Source organism: Drosophila subpulchrella, chromosome 2L (assembly GCF_014743375.2).
Source record: "Drosophila subpulchrella strain 33 F10 #4 breed RU33 chromosome 2L, RU_Dsub_v1.1 Primary Assembly, whole genome shotgun sequence".
In the NCBI taxonomy this organism is placed as follows: domain Eukaryota; kingdom Metazoa; phylum Arthropoda; class Insecta; order Diptera; family Drosophilidae; genus Drosophila; species Drosophila subpulchrella.
Window position 1 is genome coordinate 5,075,923 of NC_050610.1, and position 19,356 is coordinate 5,095,278.

Here is a 19,356-nt window from a genome sequence, read left to right on the forward strand (position 1 = left end):
GTTCGGTATTTTCGTATCTGCATCTGTGAATCTTGCAAATGGTGCTTCAAATCCAAACATATCCATACGCATGTGTGTGCGAATCAAAATGTATTGGCAGAGACCGAAATAAAGTGCACATGGCTCGCCACCGATTGATAAAAGATAAAAATAAAGAGATCGGTCTCTCTTCAAGCGGAATGTTCGCTCGCATTCGCTTGTAAATTCTCGAAGGGAACGCGTGCATTTCGAAGCACCGAAACACCCAAGGTGATTACATAAAGCCAGAAAACCAAACCATGCAGAGGGCCATCAAGAAGGAGCTCAGCTTCTCGCTGGACACGCTGGAGCGCTATAGGGCCAAGTACGGACGCAGTGCATCGCTGGACACGAACGGGTCTTCTGTTGCTCACACAGATGGCGAGCCGGCTGCTCATCCGCCGGCTCCGTCCTCGATCTTCACAAGGTCCTATTCACCACCGAAGTTGACCAAGTTGCAGGAGCTGCAGCAGAAGAAAGAGGCCTATCTAAGAGCCAAGGAGCACGAGCGGGAAATGGAGCAGCTGCAGCGCACGGAGAGAAAGTCCACAAATGGCTTGGATGCGGCCAAACCCAAGACAGGAAGTCCCCCGAGCACTTCTCCGACTCCCAATGCCAGTTCCTCATCCGCCACCACTGCTGCTGCGGCCAGCAAGTCCTCCAGTCCGGCTGGCTACTCCAACTGGTCCAATCACCATGCCACACTCTGCTCCCAGGCCTGGGTGGCCATCTCCGAGCTGATGTACTTCTGCGACAAGTACGAGTTCACCACACTCAGCACTCGGGATCTGAAGACGCATCAGGAGATCGTGGCCGAGGTGAGAGCCTTGCTATCCGGGAAGGCGCCCTTCGACCAGCGCACCCGTTTCCCAGGCAACATACACGATCCGGAGAACCTGTGGGTCTGCATCGGTCGCTGTGCCAGCGTGGAGTACCATCTGCAACGCATAATAAGCATCTTCCGGAAACCGCTCAACCAGTTGACGCCGGACAAACAGCGGACCGTGCGCCAGAACTTCCACCTGGCGGTCAGCGAATTGCGGCTGGACATCTCGGCGCGGATCAGCGAGGTGAGGCTCTACGACCGCCTGGTCTTCGAGCGGGAGTTCCGGCTGGAGTGGCAGGAGGCGGAGGCCTAACGGATGAGAGGGATTACAGGATCAGTGGGTGGACAGTAACGTTTATTGGCAACTCTTCGCTCTTTTTGCGGTGCGCGGTGGAAAAAACGGTTACAAAAATACACTTGGACACGGGAGCCCGGAGCATGGAGCAAACGAATATGGAACTCGATGTGCTGCGTGTGCTCCATTCAACATACATATAAGTGGTATTTCGTCAACTGATAATCATTATGATTTGCTTTCGTCAGTCGAATATTAATTGAATTTCCCTAGACACCAGACTGACAAACCATTTGTGTACAATGTTCTTCTGAAGAAAGTGTATGATAAATTAAAGCAATCATGTTGGATAATTTGAAGAAAATATCTTATCAGTCTGCCCTAATCTTATAGTAATTTCTTTGAATTTCGGGCTTAGATCAACTAGGTTTCTATGAAACCTCGAAAACTTCTAGAACTTCGTAATCAAAATCAGTTGACGGAATACGAATATAGTTAACTTCATATTTAACAAATCTAAACCACGTATTGCTCCCATCAATTGCTCGCGTAACTAAATCTAAAAGCCGCCGGCGTTCAGGCGGAATCCAAGGATACGGCTCGAGCCTGTTCGCCGATCGGGCCAACTTATTGCTCCGTAATACGTAATACAAACATTTTTATATATGTACACAATGCCAACGGTATAAATAAAGCACTTTTGTGTGGGCCAACGTTGATTGCTTGCGAGCTAGTGTGCTAGTGCGAGTGCTTAAACATCTAGCGGAAGATTCAGGTGGCGGAATATCCTAGTCCTTGGACCCAATGGGTGCCTTCAGTGGGTTCGTTTAACGTGCGGTTAGTCAACATCTGTGTAATCTGTATTCGATGGCAAACAACATCTATGCAAGTGCGGAGTGGGCCTAGCAGAACTTGAGCTTCATCTTGCTGGTCTTGGGAACGTTGCGGATGGTGAGGGAGATGCGGGGCGATCGACGGACCAGGTGGTCGCCGATCTTGTAGGTGTTCTCGCACAGATCGTAGTTGCAGATGCGGTCGCAGAGCACATCCTCGCTGGTCTCGCCAATGGCGTGTAGGTAGTCGCTGTACAGCGTGTCCTTCAGGATGAGCAGGCTGCGCGGCTCCAGGAGCAGCTTAAAGCGCACCTCGCGGGGCGCCGTCGACTGTTCATCGCCAGCTTCTGGTTCCGCGGAGGTGTCCTCCCGCTTGGCGAACTCGAGCACGGTGTGGGCCCCACACGAGATGGTCGAGATGATAGGGAAGAACAGAGGTCCGTCCGTGTGCGGTAGAATCCCCTGGCCCGGCAGATACTCGTTGACCAGGACATGATTGGCGTTCTGTGACTCGAACACGCCCAGGTTGTTCACCTTGTCCACATAGCTCTGCAGCCACTCGGGAATCTCCTCGGCAATCATCCCGTTGGGATGCGGCACACCGCCGTAGTTGACCAGCCGGCGGTTGAGCAGCTGCGTCCATCGGGGCTTCGGAGTCCGCTCGATCTGGCTCAGGATGCGCTGCTCCTCCTCGGATGTGATGAAGTTCGGAATGTACATGGCAGTCGGTGGGCACTGGAAAGGATAAGGCAGGATGTATACTGGTTTCCACTCGATCTTCACCAGGCTATCAACTCACCTTGCGCACTTCAAAGCCCGTGAAATCCATTACTACGCCTACGCTTATCTATCGGAATGCTACGCTAAGCTAATTCTACGGTTATTGCAAATCAATACTTTTGTTGGGCTTTGAATTTCGCATCAGCTGTGAAAACAAGAGTGCCCGTGCTCTATTGAAGTTTATTCTTACTGCAAATACTTTCAAAAACTAGCCGCGGCTTTTAAAATTAGGTACATTTTCATTTATTAACAAGTTAAAACATTTCTTAAAGTTTAATTTAAAAGAAAGTTTGGTCCAATGACATATGATTTTTTATCACGGCGGGAAGTTAAGAAAATATTGATATCACTTCCATGGTTATTTAAATAAACAGAAAGGCAAAGAAGGCATTACAATTTTTTTAGATGTGTATTTTTACTACTGTAAGCTTTAAAAATTAAAACAAATTTGTTATGCGCCTTGAACAGCTGATGCTTGAATTCCCCTAGTAACTTCTTCCACTAAACAGCGTTGCCAGCCGTTTTAAATTATCGATATACTGCATTCCGATACATATTGTCCTAGAACCACTGAAATCCCATCCCTATTAAGGGCAAAACAATTTACTTTTCCACGTATCAGATTATTCAGCCAATTGTATAAAATAGGATAATACATAAAGTAGATCCGGAAACCCGGACAGACGACTATAGGATGAGTGTTCTCGAGCAGCTGGGCGCACTGGACATCGGCACAAATGGTCAGGTGGACGAGGCACTGCAGCGAATTGCCGAAGAGGAGGTGCGTGCCAAGTCAATAATGTTTCGGTTAGGTTTCATGTTTTCACCCGGTTCCAGGCGAAAGTCAACGAGAAGCTGGAGTCCCTGCTGGCCAAGCAGTGCCAGATAGAGGCCAAAATGAGTGGCATTGGAAGATCCCTGGCCCTGCTGCACACGGTGGACAGCGATTCCAACAAGCTGAACGACCAGATTGTAAACACAGCCCAGTTGGCCGAATCCGTGAGTGCCAAGGTACGTCGGCTGGATTTGGCCAGGTGCCGGGCCTCCGAGTGCCAGCAGCGGGTGCACGACCTGATCGACCTGCACCTGTGCAGCCAGGGCGTTGTCAAAGCCATCAGCGAGGAGGACTACGAAAAGAGCGCAACCCACATTGCACGTTTCCTTGCGATGGATCAGCAACTTCTGCGGCGCACGGCCGATGATGTTCAGGGCTCCATAACGTCGGTGAGCGATGCAGTCAAGACACTAGAGGATGCCACAGAGAAAACACGCGTCCTTATTGCCAAGCGCTTCGATGAGGCGGTCAAAGCCGATGATTTGGCCTCTGTGGAGAGATTCTTCAAAATCTTTCCCCTTGTCGGTTGCCATCGCATCGGCATCGAAAAGTTTTCCGTGTACATTTGCCAGAAACTAGCGAACAAGGCGCAAAAGGAACTGCGAAATGCCCAGGACATAGCCAAGGCTGAGTCACGCCTACAACTGGCCTACGCAGATCGATTGACTGCCATTCTAGAGAACTTTGCGCGGGTGGTAGAGGTCAATCAGCCGATAATCGAAGCATTTTACGGACAAGCGTAGGTTGCATAGATACAACTGAACAAACTCTTTAATTTTATATGACTACCCCATAGATCTTCGTCTCTGATTGACATGGTGGCCATTCTGCAGCACGAATGCGATGCTGAGGTAAAGAACCTCCTCATGGAGTTCAACAAGAACCGGCAGATTCAGTACCGCAGCAAGCAAGTCAACGAATCCACCCAGCGTTCGGCAGGGGGAAATGTCGGGAGCAACAGTATTCAGGCACTAGGACATTATCGGAAGCCATCTGGCGGATCGGTGGACAAATTGAACCCCAAGGAAATCGATGCCATTATAGCTGAAATAACTGTGATGCACGCCAGAGTCGAGTTGTACTTCCGCTTTATGCGACGACGCTTGCAGGCATGTGGAAAATCATCTTCTATAGTCATTTCCTAATTCTTAAAATTGCAGGTTCACGTAGAGACTTGTGTGCCAGAAAAAGAGCAGGCGGATATATTGGCACGCTATGAAAAAATCATGAAAAACTCTGACTTGCGCCGTCAAATGCAAGAAATTCTTAGCACCTATTTGCTTCTGGAAAGGTAGACTTTGGAAGTGATTCTTAAAATGGTTTTTATTGTATTCAATCTTTCAGATATTTCATGGAGGAAAGCGTTCTTAAAGCCATCGGTCTGGATACTTTCGAATCTGGACAGCAATGTTCGTCTATGGTGGACGATGTATTCTTCATTCTTCGCAAATCCATTCGAAGGGCTTTGACAACTCAGTCGATAAACGGAACCTGTGCTGTGATCAACAACGTGGCTTCCTGCCTAGACGGCGACTTTGTATCTGCACTTAAAGCCCCCTTGAAAAGCGGTTATCCATCGGGCTACATCGACTTGGCCCAGGCATACAATGCAATTCAAACGACCCTGCAGCAGGGAAAACTACATTCCAGCGATGCCGATCGAGGTCGAGCCAATTTCCTGGTGCAGTTGAACAATGCCGACGTGTCGACAGAGTATATTGAGACACTGTGGCAGACTATGGAACAGGAAATTGCTGGCACATTTCCCCAAACGACGCCAGTGGAGCGTCAATTGCTGGACAGCTGTCTCACGGAACTCAAAGCTGTGCGAGATGCGTTGAAAGCCACCGTTGATTTCGGAATGCAGCAGTTGAGATCCAGTGTTATAAAGCCACGCCTCAATCCGTGGATTAATCAGTTCTTAAATTACAGCCATAATTTAAATGAGGTAAAGCTGACACTGCAGGGACTGTATGCACGCTCATATCAATTCTCGTTATAGGAGGAACTTGCTGCCTACGAGGCTGGAGAAACGTTTGTTCAGTTCTTCATAGTCCAGTTGGATGGGCTGCTAAATTCCTTTAAGAACTCATTGAGTCCGCGGAACTACGATGCTTTGGTCAGCATTCTTGCAACCGAAGTAACCATGCAGTTGGAACGGGCTATTAAGAAAATCAGCTTTAATAGAGTATGTTTTTCAAAAACCTCTTTTAACACTGTTAAACGAATGTATTCCCTATCTTAGCTCGGTGGTCTGGTGCTTGATCAGGAAGTCCGTGCCTTGGGAAGCTACCTAACAGGAGCCACATCCTGGTCGGTGAGAGACAAGATGACACGGATCTCCCAAATTGCAACTCTTCTTAATCTGGATAAGATTTCGGAGCTCTCCGAGTACTGGAATCCCGAGAATAACAAAGAGATGTCATCTTGGCACTTAACGCCCAACGAAGTTCGCACATTTTTAACCCTAAGGTAACAGTGAAGACTAGTTAAGATATACCATCTCAAATGCTGTTCATAATTTTCAGGAACGACTTTCGTATAGAAGATATCAAACGATTACAGCTTTAGGTAAAGGCACTTCATTCATTTATTTGCTTGATGCCGACACATTTTGTTTGCCGCTAAACCAATGATTAAAATCCAAACGCAAAAGGAGTTGAGAAAGCGGACCCAAGCAAGATGCTGACTTAACATCAACTAATAGTTGGATAAGGCTCGCAATTTGTACACCAAATCTGTAAAAAAAACAAAGTTTTATTATTACTTGCAATAATTGGAGAAATATATGTATTAATGATTGACAAAAGTCTTCTCAAATTAAAATAATTGCTTTTTTAGACTTATATTTCAAAAAATTAACAACAACCTACCTTTCATTAAGACTGTCGATTTCCCCCATAAAGTCATCAGGCGGATCTTTCGTTTGGGTCATGTGAGCAAACTTGTCACAAATGCTGAAGAGTTTTAGAAGTGTTCCATAAATGGGGTTTTGGGTTTGGCATCCGGTGATATTAGCTTGGCCCTCCTTCGAATCGGAAAGCAAGAAGCATTGTGAAAGAACATTTGCCAGAAATATGGTATGAGCTCTTTGTATTTCCTCAAAATCAGCCTTGCTTTTAATTACATTCATAAAAACACTAAATTGACCTGTAACAAATGTAGGTAGTTAATGGGCAGCATGGTATTTTGTTAATTAAACTCACTTTCGAGAACATCCACTTGAATGTAGTACTGCATGTTGTTCAGGAAGAACATAAGGTGATTGCGAAGATTTATGATTTTGTTATCCAAAGGCGCAGGCAGACTCTTTGCCTTCCAAGTCTGCTTGGCCCAGACTCTTTGTATTTCGTACTGAAAAGTTCTAATAATCAGTAGGAATCGAAATATCTTGTTATATCGCTCAATTGCTTTAGGCGAAAACAACAGATTCAACGGCCACTCATAAGTGTATTTTAGGTTGAGCCCCTGCAGAATATGAAAATCTGAACTTTCATCTGGCTCACCAGTGCTTCTTTGGCAACTGAGTGAAAAGTGGTCCAAGTCATCTGAGATTCCCATGACGGTAGCTGCAAGCTGAAATTATTTTACAAATGCAAAATTACAATACATGTTTAAACCAAGCATAGTAATTCTACTACCTCAAATGATCTGGTGATGTTTTTAAATCTTTCTTCACGATACGTTTCCATGTTTCCGATCATTTGGCAGCAGAACTCCAAGTAAAACTCTCCTCGGCCCAACAAATAGAAGTCTTTGATGAGTCCCATTTGGCTTTCTAGATCCACTTCGTTAACGGCTATTTCCGAGAGTCGCATGCTAACGTATTTCTTGATATCGTTTATAACATTTTCGATGCGGAAGACATTGATTGTTTCATCGTTGCTCAGGTCTAGGACCATTTTAAAGAACTCGGATTCTCTGCCGTTCCACAGCTCGTAGATATCATCCCGCGACAATTCAGCTAGCTTCACTGCCAATTGGTCTGTTTTGCTTTTTGCCGTACCATTTCGCCGCATTTTGAAGACCAGCACAGTTTGCCCCACAAACAGGACTTTTTCAGCCACAATGATGGAGAGAAATCCTGGCAGCTGATCCATATTGATTTCGTACTGCCATATATAGTCCTCGGGGGTTTTGTCGGCACTCTGGCAATTGAGAGTGTAATGAAAGCATAACATTAATATAACAATGTCCTTACCATTACAGAACTACTAGCTGATTTGCTGCATGAGCTACTATCAGCCCCATCGTTTGGGGTGAATTTAATGAAGAATTCCGAGTGGACATCGTCGATCACCCCGAACAAGAGCCAGTGAGCTAGGCTCGAGAAAAATGCGTACTTAACAGGCTTCATAATTCTGAAAGAGGCATACAATTAGGATTATAAAAACCAAGGAACGAATGTATCAAAACTTGCTTCCTGATCACTCTTTCCAGTTGAAGGTCTCCGTGCTCAGACTGCTGATGGAGGTTGTGGAGCATGGCGCATCCTTGCAGTTTGCGCACCTGGATCTCCATGGTGAGGTTTCTCAGAAAAACCAGAACGGGCAACTTGAGTTGCAGTGCATTGTGGACATACGAGAGCGAAGTGCGCTCGTTCTCGGAGCAATACTTCTCCAGGCTATTGATCTCCGCATAGTACTCCTCAAGAGCAATCTCGATGCCCTTGGCCAAGTTTATCAAGTAATAGCCATGTGAAAGATCTACCGCAAAAGATTTAAGAACTCCAATAAGATAGGAAATTTTATGTTTTTAGACATATGTACCTGGAAGTTCGCCAAGTGTATTCTTCTGCGGTCCTAAGGACTGTGTAAACTGAGCCACTTCATGGTAGACTTTTATAATTTTTAGAATATCCAAAAATATCTGCCTCTCGCAAGGATGTATAAAGTGCTCGATAACTGTGGTGTCCTGGAAAATGGGTGTTTATAGCTAGAGATTTATCACTTATGAACCACTGTACTTACCGTGAAGGCCTTCATACCCAGCCCCTTGGAACTGTGGCTCAAACAAGCCATTACCAAATCGTGTATCATTGTTTCCAGCCAAATTCCTGCGCTTCGTATTTATTTGCGCCAGATGTCCGAAAGAGATGACACAGCTTCTACTTTATGGTCTCCCGATAAGAATCGATTTATCGATAGGCATTAGAGGGGCTCCCGCGAACTTTAGTTATCACTTTTACATTTAAAAATATCCACTAGTGCTATAATTTCTAAAATTGAATTGTAACCTTATAAATAAAATAATATCAAAGTATTTTTAATTACAATTTATTTTACATGTTGTAAATAAAACCTCAATAAATTTAGCAACATCGTTAATTTGGCAATATTTGAAAATGTTTTTTGATGAGCAGAAGAATGAGAGCTCTTGGCAGTCATCATATCAGACACAAAATGTCTCAACCCTTCTTTATCTCGATTTCCTTTGTATTTTTCCACTCGTTTTCCGTTTTTAAACCATATTAAAGAAGGGATCCGTGCAATTTGCAAGTCCTTGCAAATTTGCATTCCAGTTGTGCAATCGTATTCTGCAATGCAAACTTTGGTTTCATTTAATAATTCCGAAGCGAGCTCTTTCCAAATTGCGAACATCACAATGCATGACGGACAGCTTGGGGAATATAATTTAACAAAGAACGTTCCATTTTTTATCAGGGAGTAAAAGTTATTTGACTTTAGTTTTAGAACCTGCCCAGGTATGCAGACATTCTCTTCTACATATTGCAAAACAGTGTCATTCAACAGTTGTCTGGCTAAAGTTATATTGTTTTCTGAAATGTTATATTTATATAACGCTTGAACTAGATTTTCAGGGTTCATAATAGCAGTCATCTGTCCATTTTGTTCAATGCGAACCCATTTCGGGTACTGCGTAATTTGGTTTCTGAGGCAATGTGTTGAATATTTTCTGCAATCAATTGAAACAATAGTCAGCAGGGAGCTCAAATTAAGTTCTCGCACTAAATAATCCAGAACATTTGGCATTCTTGGACAAATATTGCACATAGCCAAATAATATTCCACGAGGACATCTTCGTGTTCCAAATAAAGGTCCAGAAATATAGGGTTAATATCAAAAATCTTTTGCAAGTGAGGATTTGAAGAGGATAGCGGTAAAGATAACAAAACGAACAATATTACTAACATTTTAAACAACTTTAATTTTGTCAAATAAGTCACAGATAAAAACGAATTTATTGCCAGTAACATTTTGCGTTTTTTGTCGAGCCCTAAGATCATAATAGAAAAACTTTGTAGAAGCTTCATGTTTAAAAAATAAACCAAGTTTATTGATTCACAACTGATCATAATTTATAGTCGTTTTACAAGCCCATTCTGGTAGTTCTGTTTCGTATTCCCAACCGATACCCTGTAAATGAGTTAAGGTTTTAAATTAGCGCAGTAACAAAAAGAAGAGGTGCCAACTCACCCTATATTTCCAAGCGTGAAGGAACATTATAAGATCTTTTGGGCCGGGGTCTCTGTAGTTGACCTTGCATTCAGAACAATGCGGATCCGAAGTTGTCTTTTCTGAGTCAAAAGACCTGTCTGGTTCTTCATAGCAAGTTTGGGTGGAAGCCTGTCAATTGAGAATAACTATATGTTTATCCAATCGTATACTACAATTTCTACAAGCTTACTTCATTGATTAATTCGTTTGTTGCTAGAATTACGGCTTCCGGAGCTTTAGTATCTATTGATACCTCCACTGCTGAAGTAGTTTTTAATTCACTTTTGATTTCCGTCGTAGCGACAGGTTCTCCTTCAAGACCCAACCAATTTTCGGCATTATGAATGGTAATTAGGTTATTGATCAACTGTTCTTCAGTTATGCCCCCTATGTCTCCTCCTCGTCCTTTTAAAGGACCAAAGACTTCGTGGTTGTATAAGGGATCATTCGAAATAGGATAGCCTAAAGATAGGGGATAAGATAATTAAAACGGCAAATGATTGTGACTTGCTGGCCTACCCAAGTATTGTAGGTGTACTCTTATTTGGTGCATACGTCCTGTAAGTGGTTTACATAAAACAATGCTGTCATCTCCCACTTCACCAATTCTTTGAAACGTAGTTTTACAATCCTTGCCCTTTGGTGAAACCTTACAAACGCCGATTTTGTAGCTTACAACGTCTATTTTTTCATTGCATTCAACTATTCCACTATAAAGATATGCAAGATACAAATAATTAATTAATTTGGATAAAAAAAAAAAATTTGTTTTACTCACTCCGGAAAACGCCCTTCCACGCGACACACGTATTCCTTCTGCACTTGTCTAGTTCGGATTTGCAGCTCCAATTCGCGGGCTCTTTCGGCAGTGCGCCCGAACAAAAGAAGACCAGATGTCAGTCGGTCCAATCTGTGAATTGTTCTCAAGTTTTTCAGGTTGTGCTCCTTGGCCAGAATAAAAACCACGGTATTATGTCTATATCGCCCACACGGATGTACCTTAAATTTGATTTATTAAAATGTAGCTTTCTGTATCTATAAAATACCTACTGGTATTGACGCCGGCTTATTCACAACCACAATATCCTTGTCCATGTACACTACCTTGATGGGCTGTGAAGTAACAGGGACTTCGTGTCTATAATACAAATGTGTGCATATTTAAATGAAAGTTTCCTACAAATACATACCTATGCACGACATTGGCCAGCAAATCGTTGTGTTTGATTTTATAGTCCTTGGGAACCTTTTCGTAATTAACAGTCAATTTTCCGGCTTCTAGGCTGCGCTCGTATTCTTCTGGGGGAGCAGCTCGAAACTCACGGACAAACACATCCAGAATTTTCTCGTCAACCCAACGTCCTTTTGCGAATGTAGTGAATGTGAAAAAATATGGATACACCTTTCTAAGACCTGTGCAATATTTAATATAAATTAAATATATTAAACAATTTTCTAAAAAGTTTGGAGTACCATTCTCAAAATAATACGAAGTTTCTTCGTATCTTTCTTCATTGAATCCGGGACGCTTGGTTTTGAGCCCATTTGCGTCCAATTTAACTTTTTTCGCATTGCTTTCGTCTTCTGAGTTTTTAGCTTTTCGTTTTTCCGGCAAATGTGCTACTTCAAGTGGTTCTTCTGATAACAAAATCTGTAAAAATAAATGTAGTTTTTAATTAAAATAAGTTGTTTGTGTACCATTTTGGAAATTAGAAAATGTTTTTCGCTAAAATTTAAATAATTCCTCCTTGTTTTTACTAAAAAAAAGTTTCTGTTGTAAAAATTTGTCCAATAATTTTACCACAAATAAAAATAACTGGTCGTTTGGGGTAGGGGTTCAAGGACCATCACGTAAAGATGCACAATATTCGAAAGCATTAATTGCTTAAGCCATCATGTAGACCAAACTCTTATCAGCTCTTAGCACATACGAGCCTTGTTTGTGCAAACAATTTCTTCTTTTCTTTCTGCTGCCTTAGCATAATTTTCACACAGTCTGTGTATTTTTCCTTGTTGCAAAGAAAAAGAACAAAAAATGCAAAATTGGCTTCGAACCAGCAGTATTCTGTTAGTTACTGGTCTACCAGCAAATAGGCTCCAGTCAGGTCGCAAACATAGACTGAAGTCCAAAATAAAACAGGTTGGATACAGGGTTGATGTGGGCGTTTTTCTATGTTCCGTTGTGACGCAACATAATTATATTAAGGTAGTCTATAGTTTACAGAGGTAGTAAAGTAAAACGTATAAAATTTATTCTTTTTTCATTTTCTGTTATTCAACAATTTCTTGAGCAACGCATTGTGCTGCTGTCGCTCCTCCAGTCCTCTTTCCATCAACTCGCACATTTTAGATGCCATAGACATAATTGATTTTGTTGCAGCCTTTGTAGTTTCATTGAGTGCACGTAGCTCCCCGGCAATTTCCTTAAGAGATGCACTATTCTCACAACTGTCAGACGAGGTCTCTTCTTTGGTAGGTTTTTGACTGAATTTTGGAACGATTTTACTCTTCCTTGGTAGTCTTTCTAATAAAGGATCGTTGGCATGTTCCTCTTCTTGCAATTCATCATTTTTGACCTTAACCTTCTTGGTGCTCCCTGAAGCCCTGTAGCTTAGCTCCCTGTAGCCTGTAGCCTCACTTGAGCTAGTACTACATCTGGACTCCATTTTAATCTTCTTCCTGGGTCTTACAGAGGTGTACAGATCCTCGGGATCCTCCTCCCACATTTCCTGCAAGTCGAACTGTGAGCTAGAGCCCTCTTTCAAGGCTAGACCAAATGAATTGTTTTGAGACTCATCTTCTGCGAACTTATCAAACTGGAGGATAGAGGCAAGGGCTTCTTCCGTAGAAGACATTGGTTCATGTTTGTGTGGCCATCCCCTATCGACCGTCTTCTTCTTGATTGTGCACTTCCAGTCCTTCCAGACCTGTAAGGGGAGCATGATCTTAGTAACTGGGTATTAGTCATGGCTGTGACATCACTCACCCGGCGCCAATCCTCGTCAGATTTACATGGCGGGCCAACTGCGTTGAGGGCCTGAGAAAGAACTGCCCAGGCCAAACTCGTTTCCAGTCTGTTGGCACGAGAGGATGCCCTTGCGATATCCTTGTGACTTTGCATAAACTTCAGGAAAATCGCATCCTGCTGTACTGTCCTATGCTTTCCCCTGCAAAACAATTGCCGGAATAAAAAAAACAGTCAAGAGAAATTTCATTGTACTTACATTTTGCTTGCCGCTTTTTGTAAACAAACTAGTTCTTCTTCTTATTAAGAACATGCTACCTTGCCACCCTAGCGTTAGTTCACTAGGTGGCAACCTTGTTATTCGGTTGGTTTGGCGCTATTTCACTAGAGATTTGGTATTTTCAAACCTCTAATAAATTTTTAAAATTTTTAATTTGTTTATTACTTTTGTTGTGGTCCAATAAATAACTAATGCTAATTATAACCCAATAAAACTGACTTGCACTGATTTTTAACTTAAATTTTAATAACTATTTAACTAAAATCTCCGGAGAATATAAAAGTTGATTCGTTTTTGTTATGTTCACGAAACAAGCCAAACATGTTTTCAGGGATCTCATTTATATGCAAGTAAGATGTAGTAAATGGTAATATGTGTGCGCCTGATCCACTAAGCCACTTACCCAAAAACAACCCGCCTTTCTTTTTAATTCTTCAGCCAGTGGAATGGAAAAGGGACTGCACCAGACCAAGTCTTACAGGGATTTCCTTTTTAATGCATCTAGTATCCTTTTTCCACGGCGGTTTTTGTAATGTGTGTTTACGTGGTATTGTAAGAATTATAAAAACGACTGGCCCAAAAGGCGCATCGCGGAAACAATGAGGACCACACTTAGGATACCCGCCTGAAAGCAGAAGGCACTGACACTAATAATTGCGGAAACATCACGACCATCTAGCTGCAGACCAACTTGACAAAAGTAGCTCGTTAGGAAACCACTGCGATGGCGGGACACTAGAAGCCCGCAGAGGCCCCCCGAAAAGGCCGTGTCGTCGAGAGAGAGAACTAATTATGACAAATCCGTGGTGAAATATACGGAAGGTAAGTGAAACGAGTCCCGCCGTCCGTCCAGTTGGTCCCACACATAACTTAACTCCTTGCGTGAGCAAACGACTGTATCTCAACCCACCCATTCCATCCTCCCCCGCACATGGTCTTTAATGCCCTGTGTACACTATGTAAATCCGAACAACACGGATCCATAGACCCCCGGAGTTTGGTTTATTGATTGTTTAATTAGCAAGTGAAATAAAAATGGGCTTGCTTCAAGCGTAAACTAAAGCTAAATAATCGCCGGCATATTTAAGGCCATTTGCCACTGTCACGTACGGTGAGGTAAAAGCCAACAAACAAAGGGCCCGAAACTTGTATGCTTGGTTTTTGTGGGCCATTAAGGGTTTTGTCTAAAATCTGGTTTTTGTTGCACATCTTAGCAGAGCCCTAAATTTTTAAGAATGTACTGACGCCTAAGGGTGGCTTTAAATTTCTATGCAGCCCGAACGTTGACTCTGCAGCCACTGCAGTCTCGTTTATTGGGGCATTTGTGACTCAAAGTCTCGTAAAAGAAGTTTAAATCTCCAGGTACCCGCCTGCATTTTCTTCCACCACATGTTTATATCCATGTTTACGACTTTGAAACTTTAAGATAATAGAATAAAACTGAAATAAACCTATTTTTGCGCACGAATATGTGGCAGGTCTGCAACAATGCTTTAAGTACTGTCACAAAGTCAAATTAAAAGTTTTGTAAGCTTATTTTTCCACTTATTATTGGTAATCGGTACATACTTGGAATTTGACTTAGGGTTTTTTTAGTTCTTTGCATCATGCATAGTTACTTTCAAACCACCACTTTTAAAATCCGAAAGAAATTCTTTTAGTAGCGGGCAAACATGTTTGCTTAATGTATACTATTACAAAGCTGTTAGCTATATATGAATGTATATTAACCTTAAACTCTAACTGCACCCAATTATTTCATTGGTTCCTGAAATTGACCCTTAATTAATTTGAAATTAATTGTTTAAATTAATGCACCAAATTGCATTGGCGAGTCCCTGATTAGATTTTTAATTAAGTTTTAAGTGTGCGATTGAAGCTGCTGCACTGAAATTTCCCCAGACACCAATAATACTGCATAAGTAAGGTCAGGAATCCACACATTTGCGAACAGACCCGTCTAAATTGTGCTGGGTATTCGATTCCCCCAAGATAAATATGCCCTTTTACTAGCTGCGAATCGGTCAAAGCTAGAGAGTTGGTCGCTAGTGCGGCTTCCTCGCTGACTGAGCGCGATAAAACTGGTAAACAAATGGGAATTAATAATGGAGTGGGAGCCACGGTAAACATATACGATTTGAATGTTTCAAGTATCGGGTGAAACGCAAGAGTGGTTTTAAATATTGCATTTGTAACCACAGAAATAAACAGCTTAATATTAAGTCGTAGTTCCTCGCACAAAAACGTAGAACAAAAAAAATTTTTTTTGATACGTTTTTCAAAGAATTTTTTAAAGAAAATTTGTTTGATATGGCAGTGTTTTTAATTATGTCTCGAGATACGCTTTACCAATTTAGGTGATATTTTTTTTAGTTTACAACTGAAGTTTTTGACAATTTAGTGACGTAAGGCGCTTCTTCAAATCGTAAGAACTCGAAAAAATTCCAAATTTTCAGAGTTTACGGAGTTGTAGCTCACAATATACTCAATGTAGCCTACTCATTTATGCGGCAAAATTAAATTTCTTAGGTGCAATTATATAAATATAAAATAAATATCCTTTAAAAAAATCTTTAAAAAACTGATCCTAAAAAATTTTGGCTTTACTTCTTTTTTGTGATCTAGAGGTCCAACTTTACCAGAAACTACCATCATCCTTCTTGGGGCATTTCAAAATTAATGTTTTGTAAACTAGTGTTATATATACAAAGGTAAACTATTAGGATTGTCATCTATGTACAATTTACTTGATAGATATAATTATCAGATCATGGTGATTATTAGACATCAAAAAGCATGGCTTGTTTAATATGAATTTAGGATAAGATTTTAAGTTAAACCCGAGTTCGCTTGGGTTCGGTTTCTTAGAATAGATTCTTGTTATACGCATCTGGATTACAATTATAAACCATTAAGGGCTTGAATAAACTGATCAGTGGTATATAAAAGTTACAAAATGTCTACTATGTTAAACCATTAATAATTTAAACTTTTTTTTTTGCAAAAGATACATTTTTAATATGTACACTGTACAGTGAACATTGTACACACTCATTAAATACATACAATTTAGATATCGTTAAGGGGCTACAAATAAATGTGTTTTAAAACCCTACTTACCGGGGGATCTATGTTGTCTGTTGGATCTGCAGTCGTATCATCTGGATACCACACACATTTGGAGGGCTGATCTTGTTCGTTTGTATTAGATCCTAAGGTTGGGTTCGTGGACAGCATTAACCGGTGCAGAAATATGTTCTCCACGTCCACCGATAAGGCATCTCCGTGCTGGGTCTGTGCATTTCGCAGGCGTTTGGGGCTTTGCATTTTCGACAACCACGAGAATTGTTTACAACCGCTGATTTGCTGCCGACTTGGTATTTCTACGCACCGCTAAAAGTGTAACAACAACAAGTAAATCAACACGTGCGCCCACTGTAGCACTTAACACAAATACACTCTTGTTCTGATTCTTTCTACGATTGCATCAGTTTAATAAACCACTAGCTTATAACATTCACAACTTGCCAAACGTAGAATGCTTTTAAATTGTCGTAAAATCCGCATGAAAAATAAGTTATTTTATGCCGAAGACAGCCAAAACCAAAACATTGCCTATCGATAAGCGCGCGAACCAGTGAGTCGCGAACATTGAACTGAGTTTTGAGTCACAATAGGGGTAGTCTTCCTGAACTTATATGGGATGCCACATAAATCTCTAGAGGTTTAAAACCTCTTAATCAGGTTTCTGAAAGTATGCTTTCACCAATACATTTTCTTAAGGATATTCCCTTAAATGTTTAATTGCGAAGTAGTTTAATAATCAAGAAGATTTCATTTAAACATTATATATTCAAGTGAAATGTTCTTGGCTTTTTAATAACTAAGTTTTATTTTCTTAGAAATTGGAGTTAAACATTATAAAATGCATAAGAACAATGGAGTAATAAAAATATTTTTTTAATGCAAGCCCTGATCATTAAATTACGAACAGAATAAATGTCAAATTATGTTAAGCATATGATTATCAGGTAATATTGATTGGTTCATAGTTTATTTAATCAAATTATAATGCAAAAAGTACGGTGTGACATTGTGTACAGCTTTGACGGTTTAACTAACTTTTACATGTAGCCTCTTATAAGTGATTATTGTTGTCGCTCACATGTTGGTAGTTTTAACCAATTTAGTAGAAGTAATCACAAAAATTGAAAAAGCGATGTTTTATTGCTAAAAAAGGAGCTGAAAACGTAATGAATTAGAGCTAGTTTCGGTGCAGTGATGAATCGTAGGACATGTTTATGTTAAAATCATCATCACTCGGTAATGATCTTTTTGCATTGACTCACTGCCTAAAAAGCAATGAGTGGTACTGCAGGGTATAGTTCTATAATCTAAATCCCGGGCGTGACACAGAAATCTCTCTGGGCGAAAATCGGGTTGAATGTACGTAAACATCCCCTCGATAGTGGTTATGTGTGAGAATTTTATAAAGCAGGTCTTGACTGCAATGTACCAATGTACATTTGAGTACATAAACTTCGACCTGCTAAGGTAAAATCCATTTCTTGTTAAAGTTAATTTAAGTTGATACTGATTTGATAGTAACAGTATCAAACGTTGCTTTTTGAAAATTCTAAAGTGTTTATTGGAGAATCATCCCAAAATGTCTTATCGTCTTACAAGAACCCTTTAGTTTTAAATCCTGTGCCGTTTGGCTTTTATTCCATTCAGTTCTTGTGAAGTATTTATTCATAATAAATTAAATTCAAAATAATCTCGATAAGTTACAGTCATAAAGAAGTTAATTTATGACTGCCTAGTAATATCGCAAATAATATATCACCCGGGTTACTTTTATCCAGCCTTAAGGTTTAATTACATTAACGTGTTCATATATTTGGTAACTGCATACATATGTGCGAACATGCATGTGGGAGTGTAATACGAGGCCCAGCACACCTTTCTATATATTCCGCATATATACTATACTTATATGTAGGTAGGTAAAAGATCTGTGTTGTTTATAAACACGCGGTTGATGGGCATGTTTAGAGGCAAAGCTTTTCTACGAAAAAAACGCGATGTCGTCATTTTTAGTTTTGTCCAGGCGAAAAGTCAATTTAGAACAGTAGCTCAATGTGCAGGTGTGCGGGTGTGGGTGTGCACACCTACGTGTCCGAGCACACATACGACCGCAGAGGGGAGAAATTTAATGGGTGAACTCGCGCACACCTACAAAATATCGTGCTGATTTAATCACTTTCTTCGTTTTCACAAACGAACGTCAACTCCAGCTCCCATACACACGCACCCACCATCCCCTGTTTATTCAGGATGAGCCCCGTAGCCTTATAGCCTTATAGCCAGTGGCCATTAAATGTTGCCTCAAATGACGGGCAAGCCTTTTCTTTGTTGTTCGCTTTCGTGACCAACCGCGTTTCAAGGAGACCTCTATACTCTATGCTCCATAACGTCTGGATGGAAACGTCCGTGTGAAAGTGGGTGAGTTTCGAAAAAAGTCACGCAGTCGAACACGCAATTCCAGGAGCCTCAGCCCAAATTTTATCAACATAATGCTTTCAGTTTTGGCACTAAAAACGAAAAACTGCGGCCTCGGCTAATTGGAAAAATTAGAAAGAAGTATGCCACTATCATGAACTTGTTTTACAGGTTTTTTGATAGTTGTCAACAATGGTATTGTCATCGCAATTCTTTTAAGCTTAATGTAGTCTTCACCCTCTCAATTTCTATAAGTTTCGATTATAATTTCTAAACATCAGGATATAAAAGTAAAAAAAGTAATGGCATACTTTTTGGAGCTGAGCAACAATATTATCGGTTCAATTTTTTATTCCAATTTTGTTTCATCTTGTGTTTATTTTGTAAGCCCAACTGAACAATTCTGCGTAAATCTGCTGTCATTAAAAATAAATATGTTTTTATTAATATGAACGTCGTGTACACGATTAATAAAACATTTTTGTACCTGCATTATTGTAAGCTGCTCTTCAATATAAACCTCTTATTATTAATTTTCCTTCTTGATGAATCATATCTTTCAA

The 19,356-nt window shown here is 41.0% G+C and overlaps 5 protein-coding genes across 8 annotated transcripts; 2 read left to right on the forward strand and 3 right to left on the reverse strand.

Moving 5' to 3' along the window:
• Nucleotides 1-184: 184 nt before the first annotated feature.
• Nucleotides 185-1,858, forward strand: LOC119547097. The gene has a single exon (XM_037853800.1). The coding sequence runs from the start codon at nucleotides 279-281 to the stop codon at nucleotides 1,155-1,157; it is 879 nt and encodes a 292-aa protein (XP_037709728.1). The 5' UTR covers nucleotides 185-278; the 3' UTR covers nucleotides 1,158-1,858.
• Nucleotides 1,183-2,929, reverse strand: LOC119547098 (alpha-ketoglutarate-dependent dioxygenase alkB homolog 6). Its single transcript, XM_037853801.1, has 2 exons — nucleotides 2,772-2,929; nucleotides 1,183-2,707 (listed from the first exon to the last, which is right to left on the reverse strand). The coding sequence occupies exons 1-2, from the start codon at nucleotides 2,799-2,801 to the stop codon at nucleotides 2,042-2,044; spliced, it is 696 nt and encodes a 231-aa protein (XP_037709729.1). The 5' UTR covers nucleotides 2,802-2,929; the 3' UTR covers nucleotides 1,183-2,041.
• Nucleotides 2,930-3,328: 399 nt separating this feature from the next.
• LOC119547448 (conserved oligomeric Golgi complex subunit 4) lies at nucleotides 3,329-6,438 on the forward strand. The gene is made up of 8 exons (XM_037854309.1): nucleotides 3,329-3,533; nucleotides 3,590-4,326; nucleotides 4,384-4,696; nucleotides 4,748-4,878; nucleotides 4,932-5,535; nucleotides 5,590-5,775; nucleotides 5,833-6,059; nucleotides 6,116-6,438. The coding sequence occupies exons 1-8, from the start codon at nucleotides 3,447-3,449 to the stop codon at nucleotides 6,156-6,158; spliced, it is 2,328 nt and encodes a 775-aa protein (XP_037710237.1). The 5' UTR covers nucleotides 3,329-3,446; the 3' UTR covers nucleotides 6,159-6,438.
• On the reverse strand, nucleotides 6,154-8,704 carry LOC119547449 (gamma-tubulin complex component 4 homolog). The gene is made up of 8 exons (XM_037854310.1): nucleotides 8,558-8,704; nucleotides 8,357-8,501; nucleotides 8,008-8,293; nucleotides 7,789-7,948; nucleotides 7,229-7,735; nucleotides 6,794-7,163; nucleotides 6,461-6,737; nucleotides 6,154-6,325 (listed from the first exon to the last, which is right to left on the reverse strand). Exons 1-8 carry the CDS (start codon nucleotides 8,624-8,626, stop codon nucleotides 6,178-6,180), a joined length of 1,962 nt encoding a protein of 653 aa, XP_037710238.1. The 5' UTR covers nucleotides 8,627-8,704; the 3' UTR covers nucleotides 6,154-6,177.
• A 1,153-nt stretch (nucleotides 8,705-9,857) lies between these two features.
• LOC119548303 (RNA pseudouridylate synthase domain-containing protein 2) lies at nucleotides 9,858-16,921 on the reverse strand. 4 transcript variants are annotated; one of them, XM_037855471.1, is made up of 10 exons: nucleotides 16,820-16,921; nucleotides 16,412-16,684; nucleotides 11,520-11,697; nucleotides 11,237-11,459; nucleotides 11,097-11,184; nucleotides 10,825-11,045; nucleotides 10,566-10,756; nucleotides 10,237-10,508; nucleotides 10,026-10,175; nucleotides 9,858-9,965 (listed from the first exon to the last, which is right to left on the reverse strand). In XM_037855471.1, the coding sequence occupies exons 1-10, from the start codon at nucleotides 16,856-16,858 to the stop codon at nucleotides 9,891-9,893; spliced, it is 1,710 nt and encodes a 569-aa protein (XP_037711399.1). In that variant the 5' UTR covers nucleotides 16,859-16,921; the 3' UTR covers nucleotides 9,858-9,890. The 4 variants fall into 4 exon arrangements, 3 of the variants coding, with proteins under 3 accessions (XP_037711399.1, XP_037711400.1, XP_037711401.1); XM_037855472.1 differs by having other exon boundaries at nucleotides 16,412-16,896; XM_037855473.1 differs by lacking the exons at nucleotides 11,520-11,697; nucleotides 16,412-16,684; nucleotides 16,820-16,921 and having other exon boundaries at nucleotides 11,097-11,159; nucleotides 11,237-11,345.
• Nucleotides 16,922-19,356: the final 2,435 nt, after the last annotated feature.